General features: G+C 53.3%; 1 protein-coding gene across 2 annotated transcripts in view; it reads left to right on the top strand.

Moving 5' to 3' along the window:
* FUBP3 (far upstream element binding protein 3) overlaps positions 1 to 12,672 on the top strand; it is a 51,061-nt gene that overhangs the window by 22,469 nt on the left and 15,920 nt on the right. For both annotated transcript variants that reach the window (XM_039229636.1, XM_039229635.1), the window contains exons 3-8: positions 2,555 to 2,588; positions 5,021 to 5,070; positions 5,451 to 5,522; positions 6,765 to 6,822; positions 8,806 to 8,968; positions 10,202 to 10,300. In XM_039229636.1, the coding sequence (XP_039085567.1) occupies positions 2,555 to 2,588; positions 5,021 to 5,070; positions 5,451 to 5,522; positions 6,765 to 6,822; positions 8,806 to 8,968; positions 10,202 to 10,300 (476 nt within the window). The remainder of the gene's footprint in view (positions 1 to 2,554; positions 2,589 to 5,020; positions 5,071 to 5,450; positions 5,523 to 6,764; positions 6,823 to 8,805; positions 8,969 to 10,201; positions 10,301 to 12,672) is intronic.

Here is a 12,672-nt window from a genome sequence, read left to right as displayed (position 1 = left end):
ATTTGCGTGGAGAAAGGGGGTTGTGTGCCCTTCCTAAGTAAGGGTCCAACTCAAGAGTTGAGTCCAAATTGGAATTTGATTTCATTCTTTTTTCTTTAAAAAATTTTTTCAATGTTTACTTTTGAGAGAGACAGAATGTGAGTGGGGGAGGAGCAGAGAGGGAGGGAGACACAGAATCCGAAGCAGGCTCCAGACTCCGAGCCGTCAGCCCAGAGCCCGATGCAGGGTTTGAACTCACGAACCTGGAGATCATGACCTGAGCGGAAGTCGGAAGCTCAACTGGCTCAGCCCCCGGGGTGCTCCTGATTTCATTCTTCGGTGTGTGTCTCGGTAGTTAGCTCTCTGGGATGATGGTGTGCGTGCTTCTGTTTTGATCTTTGCGAGCGCCTCCCCTTGGTCAGCAAGGCACTTGACTTGTGTGTGTGTGTGCACATGCGACACCTGTGAAGCATAACCTTACTGACAAAAAGGAATTTCCTTTATTTGTGACGAGCACAACATTTTAAATGGCTTTTGACCAAACCGCCTCCTGAATGTTCTTGTGAACCTCATAAAGTTCTCTAAGGTAGCGTTGCCCTTTACCCTGTTTCTGTGGCTTTTCGGGCCAAAATCTCTGAAGATCATCAGCCCTTTGAACATCTCTTAGCAAATAGCACAGCAGGCCAGGAGCCAAGGTCCGGCTGTGTTGCCCTGATTGGGGACCAGACACCTCTCTGTGTTCTTGGCATTTCAAGCATCTTAGTCTTTAGTCTCTCTGTCTTCAATGTATTCTTCACCCCTGAGAGGCATTCTGGCAGTAAGCAGAGAGGCTTGGTGGGACCCTTGTGTATGGACAGGGGACAGGTAGCAAAACTCAAGGGTGCTCTTTTGTGGGCATTCTCCTTCAGCCTGTTTTGCTCAGACCCACTGCCTTCCAGTAGTGGACGCTCCTCTCTGGCGACACCCTGGGGCTGAGTGTGTGATGGGGGTTCCTTGCCCAAAGTTGGAATCGCCCCAGTCTTCACGTTGGCTGGGAATCGTGAGCACAGCCCAGCCCCATGTGAGAGCATTCATCATCTTCAAACTGGAAACACAAAAAGGTTAAGATTCAATGAAAAACAATTCTCTTATCCCTGAGATAAGCAGATTAATAGTATATAATGTCAATATTTTGGCTGCAAACCATTATCTTGCTATTGATCCAGAGGAGATATGGTATTGACTCATTTACTTTTTGCAAGAATGCTTTTTCTTCTTCTAAAATATGACCGGGGGGGGTCCTGGGGGCTCAGTCAGTTGAGTGTCTGACCTAGGCTCAGGTCATGATCTCACGGTTCGGGAGTTCGAGCCCCACATCGGGCTCACCACTGTCAGTGCAGAGCCTGCTTCGTATCCTCTGTTCCCCCCTCTCTCTGCCCCTCCCCTGTTTGCACTCTCACATAAACAAACATAAAAAAAAAAATGCCATTACCTGGTTTCTTGTCCTCTGTCTCCATTACGACCAGCTCCTGTCCAGTCAGAAGGACAGGGTTAAGTTCAGGCAGAAAGAGCAGTTGGGAGCCCTAGACTTCAGCTGTCAGCCCATTTCACTCTTTGTTCTAAAGTTGATGTGATTGACCTTCCCCACTTCTCTGCTATCTGTCCACCCCCCCGCCCCCCAAGACCGAGTTTTGAATACTCCCGGCAGCACGTCATAAGATCCATTCAGTTCCTTGGAATATGTTTAGGATTTATGCTCTTTCAGTGTCTGCTGACTGAGTTTCCCAGGCTGCATTCTCCAAAAGAGAAACCCCACAAATTCCTTTTTGCTGCTGGCTGGCGAGGGAGATGCTCATCAATTGCTAGAAGAGGGGAAACTGGAACAAAAAGTGTAGCTAAGGCGGTTTTGTGGGGATGTGATTGCAGAGTGGGTTTTCGTAATCAGAGGCTGTTGGGCGCTGCTGTCTGAAGTGGGCTTGAAAGGCCGCGCTCGTTCTTAGCGGTCCACGATGGACGGACTGGTGGGTTGGTGAGGAGGCCCAAGGAGGGAAAGTGCCAGATCCTCTCCCTGAGATATGTCTGTTCCTGGGAGGGCAGGCAGAATCAGGGGGGGGATGCCCCGTGGCCGGCAGGAACATATGTGCACCTTCTTAGGGCCCACAGCTGCCGTGGGGCTGTCCTTAACAATGCTCCCGGGCTCGGAGGCTAAATCTTCTCATTTGTTTGAAAAAGAGGGAACCCTTGCTATCTGTACATTGAGTTTGGATCCAGAGCAGGAGGGAGGTGGGAAGGGAGAGGGATTTAGGCAAGCGAGAGTTTCTCCCAGGCCTCTCAGCGGGGTGGACACACAGATCAATTTCTTATCCGGCTTTCAGCTGGACACTGGGTTAGACACTGCGTTGATCGAGGCGTCCCCTCCTGTTTCATATCATGTAACGCATTCATTGCAGCCACTGAGCCTAAATTACTGTTTGCTTTCTCTCTGCCTTTCTTTTCTCTCCCCCCCTCCCTGACATGGTAAGAACTCGTGTAAGGATGGAGTTAGTTTATCCGTGCTAATGCTTTGATTTTTCTTTTCTCTTTCTCTTTGCCACAGTAGGTAACCAGTTAGGGGCCTTGGTACATCAAAGGTAAGCAGTGGGTTATGTTTTATTATTTATTGATCATTTCTAATTGTTTATTGATCCACCATCTGTACTGGAGTGTTAGCAAGTCAGAGGTTGAGAGTGTGAAAAACCAGGGGCTGGATTTCTTTAAGACTCAAGGTTTTTTTGGTTTTGTTTTGTTTTTTATAGTCCTTTCGCAGACAGGGTAATCTCAAGGGATAAATGAACAGGGGGTATTAAAAATCAGCCATGATTGTATGTAAACTTAGTGGACCTCTAGAATGTGGGGGCTGCTTTTTATCTGTCCACATGCATCTAATTTAAAAGGAGAGGCTATGAAATTTTCCATTCCGATTTGATGGCTTTCCCCGTGTTTTAAGAATCCTTAATGTCTTCATTTGAGCAAATGTGTCCCGAAGAATCATGAGCCCCTGGGCTTTCACGAGATAAAGCTTGTGATTCACAAGGAGTTGTGGCCCTGGGAGGCCAGAAGCCCAGGGCCCACCCCATGCCCTCGTGGCAGGGACTTGCCACAGAACCTTGGGAGAAATGTCATCGTGACTCCCTGCCTCAGTTTACCTCCATAGCCTTCTTCCCTAACAAACTGAGGATTTAGAGAGATACAGAGACCTTTCAGTTTCAAACAGACCAGTCTCTAAGATGCAGTGTCTGCAGTTCCAACCTCATCCTTCAAAAAGAATGAAACATACAGGAAAGCCTGCCGACAGTTTCTCTCCTCGTGGATGACATTCTGTCTGGTGCATCCGTCACTACAACATAGCATCCTTCAGCCCCGCCAGCAACGATACAATTCTGGCCCCTTGTGTACTGCACAAATGTTGGGCAATTTCTAGAAATCCTTAGGCACCCGTTGGCCAAAAGATTGAACCTGGGTTTTGTCTTTGCCGCGTTCCTGGTTTGCTCTGGTTTTTAATGAACTAAAATTATCTAAACAATGTTGTTGTTAGTATCAAACGTAGCTTTCCTGTAAAGCCGTAATTAGTCAGAATTTTGCTTCCCAAGATGTGCATACTTTGTGATCAGACCAGCTTCAGCCTCACAGTTAGATGGAGCTCTGTCACCGGGGAGCCCAGAGCAGCTCCTCTTCATACGTTTCCTCCTCAAAGAGAGTCCGCCCCCACTGTCCCTGAGGGCGGAGGAGCTGCCTGAGTTCTGTGAAGGTTTGTATTAGGAGGCGTTGCCCCCTTCAGTAAGCTCCCCAGGACCCCTCGCTGAGACCCCCGGTGCCACGCACGTGAGCCGTGTCTCGTGGTTGCAGGCACAGGGTCACTGTCACCCTCCACCACGGCCAGGAAGCCCCTCCCATGGGAACCCCGCGCCCCCTCCGGGCTGTGTTGGGCCAGCGAGGCTTGGAGTCTTTGTCCGCAGTGCTCCTGATTCGGGCGGCCGGAATTGCCTGCTCTTGGGGTGAGCTCCCGTCCCCCGGGCGCTAGGGAGGTTCCCTGCACACATGTGAGCGGAGCAGGTGGCTCTGCACGGGGAAGGCTGTGTGCACTCGTCCCGCCAGCACAGTGGCAAGTGCGACTTCCACTGTTTCTTCTGTGTGCCACGCGCTCCCTAAAAACGTGCGCTAGATTCGATCCTTTCCGTGATAGGCACAATTCCAGCTGTGTGAGAGAGGCTTACAAATGCTCATCACCCTTCATTCTTTTTCAAGTACTTGCATTTAGCTTCCTCCTAAGGTAAATGTTTAGATTTAATTGCTTTCTGGGGCGTCGGGCAAATTGGATATTGTCCACAATACACTCACTGGCAACTTCGCAGATTTACTCGAAAGAACCAGTAGTTGTCACACACACACACACACACACACACACACACACACCCAACCCAACCCAACCCGTAATGGACGGGAGAGCATTTAACACAAGTGCCTAATTATTCCGTCCTGGTCAGCACTGATTAGGCCTCTGTTGGCTACTGGTTCCATTTGGAGCATCGCACCCTAAACAACAGCTAGATTAGTTCCATTTGGAGCATCGCACTCTAAACAACAGCTAGATTAGACAGAGGCCAGAAACAAGAGAAAAATTGGGAAACAGGGAATGTTGAAGAGAGAATGGAATATCTGTATCTGCAAAGGAGACCAGGAAAGGAAATCCAGACTCACTCCGTAAGCCCTAGACAACGTTTAGGTGTTAGGCAGGACTGAGAAGACAGGCCGCTGTTAGTAGAGTTGATGGTTTCATGAAAAGGCAGAGGCTTCTTCCTCTGACACAGGGAGAGCAGAAGGTTGAGTCCTTTTGAGAAGGGATTGACCAGAGGTCCATCGGATGACGCTGTTTCTCGAGGGCTATGGCCTTGGTAGCCCCATGGGCACGATGCGCATCTGAAGCCTCTATCGTCCAGCACTGCCACCATGGGAAATTTGGGGGGAAACCTAAAATGGCTGTGGATTTCTTTATATGTTTTTCCAAAATGTTCTTTGTTTTTAGGGCAGTAATAACAGAAGAATTCAAAGTGCCTGATAAAATGGTTGGATTTAGTAAGTATCCACAGTATCTACTTGCCCCTGCTTAGTCTTGCAGTGTGACTGTCACTGTGGTGGAATGCTTTGCACACTGTGTCCCCCAGAGCCCTGATGTGCCATGGGTCTCGCTCCAGGCTGAGAGAGAGATCCGCGGGGGCCCCCTCCCCTGTCCTCCTTCCCGCCCTACCCCCTCCTCTCCACAGTTGGGCTGGGGTACCCTGTGTCTGTCTGCTTTGTTTCATGTATGATTTTTTTCTCGTGGGCTCACCAAGGCCACCCTGATTGATAGTGCTGCGAGCCAAGTGTAAATGTTTGTGGAGTTAATTAAGCCCTTCGTGCATGGCTGTAGATGGAATTGGGGGGGCCACGATCTGACCCTGTTCAATTTGTTTCAGTTATCGGCAGGGGAGGTGAGCAGATTTCACGGATTCAAGCAGAATCTGGTTGCAAAATTCAGATTGCTTCAGGTAAGGCTCCTCTCTTCATAGATCTCAGTTTGGTAGAAATCGGTGTTTTGCCAAGTTTTCCAGATTTCATTACCTTTGCTCGTTAACTTAGAAGTTCGCGGGGCGTGGGTAAGTATATCGAGTGCTGTTTTCCTTGCATTTTTGGAGCCGGACTCCCAGATGAGAACCAGAACAACCGGGGCAGAAGCCGGCCCAGACACGAGGCCCTCGGCGGTTCCGTGGCTCCCCGTGGCCCCGGCCAGACGCCTGCTGCTCTAGGTGTTTGTTTTCTGCCCCAGGGCGCGATGCCAGGCAGTGGGGCCCGGGAGAGTGCTGCGGCCGTGCCGTCACTCGAGGGGCTGCTGGCCGGCTCTGCTCTGTGGAAGGAGGCCAGCTGGGGTTCTGGCTAAACGAGCACGTGTTCCACACGGCCCAGGACCCTCCCCAGCTGGGTCCGTTTCGGCCATGCGACATGGAGAGAGACAGATTGCAGAAGAAGCATTTTTATTAATAGTTCTAACAAGTTTGCATTTGCTCTCTTTCTGTAGTGGAGGAGCGGGTTTGGGGGAGGACATTGCACTAGAGAAGGTGTCATCCGCTTACAAGACACACACTACAGTGTCCTGAAGGCAGTAACTGCCGTTAGTTGTCTTTTTTTTTTTTTTTTTTTGAGTGAGAATTTGGAGAGGCCATGTTTTTCGGATCAAAGTAAAGCACTGTGTGGTGTTGGAAAGCAAGCTCCTCTCTTGTCAGATGGCCCAGACCGAGTTCCACGGAGCTGCCACTGGTGTCTTGGGTGGCCATGCAGTAACGGTGCTCATCAGGGCGGGGTGGTGGGGGGCAGCCTGTTAATTTCCTCAGCCCACCGCCGGGCCGCTTGCCCACAGGCAACCAGAAACTGCTGTGCAAGCGGAGAAACTGAGGAAAAGCGGGCCACGCGGCTCAGGCCCTCCTCAGCACACACATGGGTCCTAAATGAGGCGAGGCTGGTCGTTAGGACCCCCTCAGACACCCCTGCCGCGTGTCCTGTCCACCCCCCCACCCCCACCCCGGCAGAACCTGTTTCTGCTCTGAGAACCCAGGGTGGCGGCACCAGCTTCCCGCCCTGTCCACGAGTGGAAGCACATCGTCTTTTTCTGGGGCCCGGGCTTCTGTGGGGCCGGCCTCGGAGCCAGCCCAGGGAGGCAGCCTGCACCCGGGGGCAGAGGCGCACGGCCGCCCGGCGCCCACCAACACACCTCCTCTTCTCGGTTCTTCTTATAGAGAGTTCTGGGATTCCAGAGAGGCCCTGTGTACTTACCGGAACCCCAGAAAGTATTGAGTAAGTTTATTTTATTTACTTTTTCCTTTTACTCTTCTTCTTCCTTCCCCACATGGGGAGACACGGAAGGGCAAAACTGACCAGACACTGTGGAGGTGTGCCGTGGCCTGGCCTCGACGGCAGACGCTTCTGTGGAAAAGGGCCTGGGAGGCTGCCACGCCAGGGGAGTTTTCTGTGGCACACGCATGGTACCACCCTTCGGTCAAATTCTATAGAATCTCTGGCGGTGGCCCTGACATCGTCCTACACACCAGGTTTCCTTAAGAGCCCGAACACTCTAGGCAACCTCCTCCTTCCCCAGCGCCCCCTCCCTCCTTTACCTGAGCAGGTCTGCATTCGTGAGCCTGGCGCTTTGGGAAAATCCCGGTACCAGGCCTTCTGCCTGGGCCCACCGCCCTGCCCTTCTGAAACTTGTGAACCAAACGGATTGACTCTCTGTGTCCATCGCTCCCCTCTGCGGGCCGTATGGACCGGTCAGAGGGCGTCTTGACTTTTGGGGCCCTTGCAACCCACCCAGTGATGAGCGTTGCTTTCCGACCCTGGGCCGCCCGCGCTCAGAGCCTTGCCGCAGATGCAGGCCCCGTAAACCCAACAGCCTCCTAGGGGACGGGGACGTACTAACTTCAGGCCTGCTCGCTTTCCTCTTTCAATCTGCTGAACTGCGTTTGGGGACAGGGGTGCCGAGATTACGTCTGGCTCAATAGGCAGGGCTGTTTCATTGTTTCCATTTCTCTGGGAGTCCAGATGAGTTTTAAATTCTCTTGTTCTGCCGCAACATTGCAAGCAGTGACCCAGAAGAAGGATTGCCGGCAGGTGTGCATTCTAGGGCACGCGGGATGGTTTTGCTGGAGTCGCGGCAGTTTTCTTCCAGTGCAGGTTAATTTAGCACTCAAGCAAAATACTAAAAAGCTGCTGAGCTGAGAAGACCCGCAGGCCGATACTGCCCACGGGGGCTCAGGACTACCAAAGGCAGCATCTGTTTCCTACATCGCTCTTCTTCCCTCTGCTCCTCTAACTGTTCCTCTTCCTCTTGTCCCCAGGCGTTCGGGGTCACGGACCGTAGCTTCAGGAGGCGAGGAGACAGTACAGCCAGCCTGTGTAGTAGCTCAATTCTTCCCCATTGGCGGAACCAAAAAAATGAGTTGTACATGGTGGTTTAGAGAGTACATAAGTGAAAAACAGAAACAAAACCCAAAAAAGCCAGCCAGGGGAGATTCTGGTGCAGAGAAGGCAATGGCCCCACGGGTGGCCTCGGTGGGTCGGGGGTGCTGTTTCAACGCCGCGGCTTCCCGCCCCCGCCTCCAAACCAGCACCCGACAGTGTCGCGTGGGGAAAGCGGGGTCCCGAGAATCCGGCTGGGAAAGCTCAGAGCAGGCGTCGGTGACTGTGCGGCCACACCAGCGTCCAGCCTCCTCCCTTTCCCGCCCCTCGAGACCCAACTGGCGATTCACGGCCTTTGCTCAAAAGTTGTAGAGCCGGCTGGTCAGGGAGAGGACCTTTGGAGTCTGGGAATTCCGACGGTGACTGCTAACCCTTGCTTTCTTCCTTCCCGTCTCGCGCTCTCTCCTGCCCGTACTTAACCAGCGTCGTACTGAGGGTCTCCTCTGGGGGAAGCGCCGTGCTGGACAGGGGACCGAGAGAGGGGTGCAGGGGGGCCAAGGCAGCAGCTGACCTTTCTGCTGGAGACGAGACCGTGTGGGAAGGGAAGACCCGGCAGCATCACAAGCGGAGTGCAGGCCGGAAGGGGGCTGTGGCGGGGCGCTGGCGTGCGGCGCGTGTCGCTCTTACGTTCCAGCCCGGTAGCGAGGCGGATGGCAGACACCCCCCGGGCTGTGGGGGCAGGAGCTGGAGCTGGACGGAGGGCTGCCTTGACTCCTTCGTGGCTCCCCCCCAACCCCAGCCCCCTGGTGCCGTTTCCCTTTCATGGATGCCTCGCACACTCACTTAATGCTCCTTCTCTTGTGATTCCTTTCCCTCCCAAAGACAAGCCAAACGGCTCCTGGGGCAGATTGTAGATCGCTGTCGGAACGGACCCGGCTTTCATAATGACGTAGATGGCAATAGCACGATCCAGGAGATTCTCATCCCTGCGTCTAAAGTGGGCCTGGTCATCGGCAAAGGAGGGGAAACAATAAAGCAGCTGCAGGTAGGTGAGGCCTTCCCAGAGCTGGGGGGTAGGGGGTCCGGTGATAACTCAGGCCTCCCCTCCCCCCACCGCGGGGCTGGCTGTACACACGCGGCTCAGGGTGGACTTCCACTCGGGGGTCCCACAGACCCTCTGCTGGACACATGCGTCCTGAACACATACCGTGGCCAGCCCGAGGCCCGCTGTGATGCCGAGCCCCGCAGCACCTGTGAACTTGTCGCGACTTTGGGGGCAGTGATGCTGCTAGGATTTTACCAACCCGTGGCCACACCTCAGATGCAAGTACTGTATCCAGAGCTGGGGCTCATGGCCAGCCGCACGCACCCTCGTCAGCCGTGTGATCTTGAATATGTTTCCCTGTGTTTCGAGGGCTCAGAGTCCTTGTCTGTAAAGGCAGGGACGTGCCCGCCTCACTGCTGTGAAGCAGCTGCAATAACCCTCGTGGTTGCATATTCGTACCTGACCCCAGCACACAGCCAGCGACTGAGCAGGTGCTCCGTGGACATTAGCTGCTTCTGTTCCAGAATCCTCCATCGGAGGGAGACCTGGGGAGCCAAGCGCGTTTCAGAATTGAACACGCCTGGCAAATTCCGGGGCCGCACCCCATAATCTGATCCCCGTTTCTATAGCTAAGCGTGAGGACAGTCACACTCAGTGAGGGAATGGTCCAGAAATAGGTTTTCGGGACTTCAGGTTGGTTTTGCTGCCAAATGAATTATGAGCAAACTTTTATTTCAACTTCTGGGCTTTCGAAGTTGTGGGTCAGGGGTCAGGGTCCACCGGGGTGCCCTCGCTTGGCCCAGTCCTCAGACTGGCAGGCGCTCTCGTGCATGGGCTTTAGAGCCCTAGAGGCCAGAAGCCACCTCTTGCTCCCCAACCCTCCACTCCAGAGGCTGGGGTGGCTCGCTGTCCGAGCCCGCCCCGCAGTGAACGGGGGAGACGGTCGCACCTGCTTCTCAGCTGAGTGGCACACGGGCCCTCACACGATGGTGTCCGCGCTCCGCACTTCCTAACGATAGTTGGTTAGACTGGGGTATTCTGGGGACCAGAAGAGGAGAGGGGTTGGGGAAGTGGCTTTCTGTCCCCGCCTCGAGGCTCTCTGGCATGGCCTGTGTTCCCGCATTCTCAGGGCACAGTGCATGGGGCGGGCGGGATGTGGCCCCACCAGCCTCCTGGGCCGCGCTGCGTTCCCGCTCGCGGCGCTGAGGCCCGTACTGCGTGCCGTCCCCACAGGAGCGGACCGGTGTGAAAATGGTCATGATCCAGGATGGCCCGTTGCCTACGGGAGCAGATAAGCCCCTGCGCATCACCGGAGACCCATTCAAAGTACAGGTGGGACACACTGTGCGTCGGGGCCGACCCTGGGTGTGGGGGTGTCAGGCTGTAGGAACGTGTAGCGCTTCTGTGTCGTTCAGGAAGTTCTAGAACTGATGTTCCTTATTTACGGTAAGCGGTCGTCCCCAGCTAGCTGTGATGCTGGAAGGGATTAAGGGCTATGCTGCCCCTGGCAACAGGGGGCCTTTAAATGAACTCAAATTAAATAAAAATCGAGTTCCTCATTGACGCTGGCTGTATTTGGAGAACCTGAGGCCCCATGAGGATGGTGGCTGTGGTCACGGACAGGGCACCTAAAGGGACACTTACCCATAAACAGAGATGGTTTCGTCACACGGATTGGATGCAGTTTCCTATGTGGTGGCCTGCAGTCACCTCGGGTGTGGGCTCCATTTGGCTCTTACTCGATTGTTCTCTCTATGCCCGTTTTTGGAAGGCCTCCAGCTCAGGTGGGAGGTGAGCATCCCCCCGCCCCCCCACCAAGGCATGTGTGTGTCCCCGAGCAGGGGACCTGTGCCCTGAGCGCCCCAGCCACAGAGGACAGCCCACTTCTGAAAGCAGCCTGGGGCTTAGCTGGAAACCATGTGGGTGGCTCCATCCTCCACCTCTTGCTGTCGGCAGGGATGCGAGTGGGCTGCGGGCACGGGGATGTGTCCGTTCCCGCGAAATCCGAATGTTCCCTTTCTGCCCGCTGCCTGGCCTTTGCTGCACTTGGAGGAGCTCCAGGCTGACGCGCTTTGTGAGCTGGTCTGTCAGCAACCGTGCTATCTCTGTGGGAGTCCTGGGGCTTCGATCCAGTGGATGTTACCTACCAGTCTCCTGTTACCTACCAGTCTCCAGCGAGATCCTTCCCCCAATCCTTCGCTCCCCCAGCATTGTCTGTGTGCGTGTGTGTTGTAGTTGGCATACGATACCATGTCAGTTTCAGGGGTACAGCATAGTGACTTGATACATTGTGAAATCATAGACAACACGAAGTGGTTCATCATAGCGTCCGTCACAGTGCAGTTACTATATTAAAGTATAATCAACTTTACTCCTCTGTTCTACTTCTCAACTCCAGGAGTTATTTATTTTATAACTCTTAATCCCCTTCACCTATTTATTTCTCCCAGGTTTTTTTTGTTTATTTTTGAGAGCGCGTGAGTGCGTGCGCCAGCAGGGGAGGGGCAGAGACCGAGGGAGACAGGATCTGAAGCGGGCTCTGCGCTGACAGCAGCGAGACTGATGTGGGGCTTGAACCCCGATACCACAGATCATGACCTGAGCTGAAGTCGGTTGCTTACCTGACTGAGACCCTGTAAAAAAATGGTTTTAAAACAGGATTGAGGGCCAGTGATTAAAATGGCCTCTATCCTTAGGCTCCAGTCAGTGACCCAGCCGTCTATGCCCTTCTGGTGGACCCCGGCCCCCAGGGGACTTCTTCCCCAGGCTTCTAGACTCTTCAGGTGCTCGCAGGTGGGCTCCCTGCTTGCCTTCTCTGTTGGAACTTTTTGGCTCTTTTATGAAAAGAATACCAAAGAGCTTATTTTGTTAATACTTCAGGAATTTGCTGGAAAATTATTACAATGGGTTTTTAGTGTTTGTTTTTTTTTAAACTGTGTATTCCACATTTTTTATTTGGAAAAGCTGCTTGCTATATTAAGTATAAATTATTGTTCATTTGTTCTCTCTCTCCAACTTTTTATTATGCAAAACTTCAAGTGTATACACACGCTGAAAAGAGAGAACCATGAGCACCTGTGTAGCTTCATCCTGGCTGTCAGTTTGCCGCACTGGTGTGAGAGAGAGAGAGAGAGAGAGAGTGTGTGTGTGTGTGTATGTGTGATTTAGTTGCTTACGTCTACCTCACCGGTTGTAAGTTTGGGGCAGGCGTCACGATTGTCTGTCCCTAGATCCTGCAGCGTGTCTGTCCTAAGAACTAACATCCATAAAACCACGCCTAAGAAAATAATAACAGGCCCCTAACATCCTCTGTCAGTCTGCCCACACTCCTGATTTCTCCAAATGTCAAGATTTTAATTGTTATCTTGGGACTTTTTGGTTTGGTTTGGTTTTTCCAGAACCCGGGTGCCATGTGGGTTCTCACATGACCTTGGGTTGTTACGTACGGCTCGTGCTCAGTGCAGATTCCTGTGGGGCAGGTGCAGGCCGGCCGGCCGGGCTTCAGTGCTTTTGCGGGGAGAGGATGCCGAGGGTGCTGCCAAGGTCGCCGGGCCCGCGAGGCAGTCTTGCTGGTCGGTAATTGGGGGATTTGACCTCTGGCTACAGGAAGGTGTTTCCAGGCTCCCTGGGCTGGCCTTTTCCCTTTGTCTCGCTGCCGCTCTGCAGTGGAAGCAGTGTAGAAGATGTAATGTCTTTTCTGTGGA

The sequence above is a fragment of the Hyaena hyaena genome, unplaced genomic scaffold (genome assembly GCF_003009895.1).
Source record: "Hyaena hyaena isolate Hyena2069 unplaced genomic scaffold, ASM300989v1 scaffold_38, whole genome shotgun sequence".
NCBI classification, from domain to species: Eukaryota; Metazoa; Chordata; class Mammalia; order Carnivora; family Hyaenidae; genus Hyaena; species Hyaena hyaena.
Note: the sequence above shows the minus strand (reverse complement) of the source record. Positions and strands in the feature narration are given on the sequence as shown.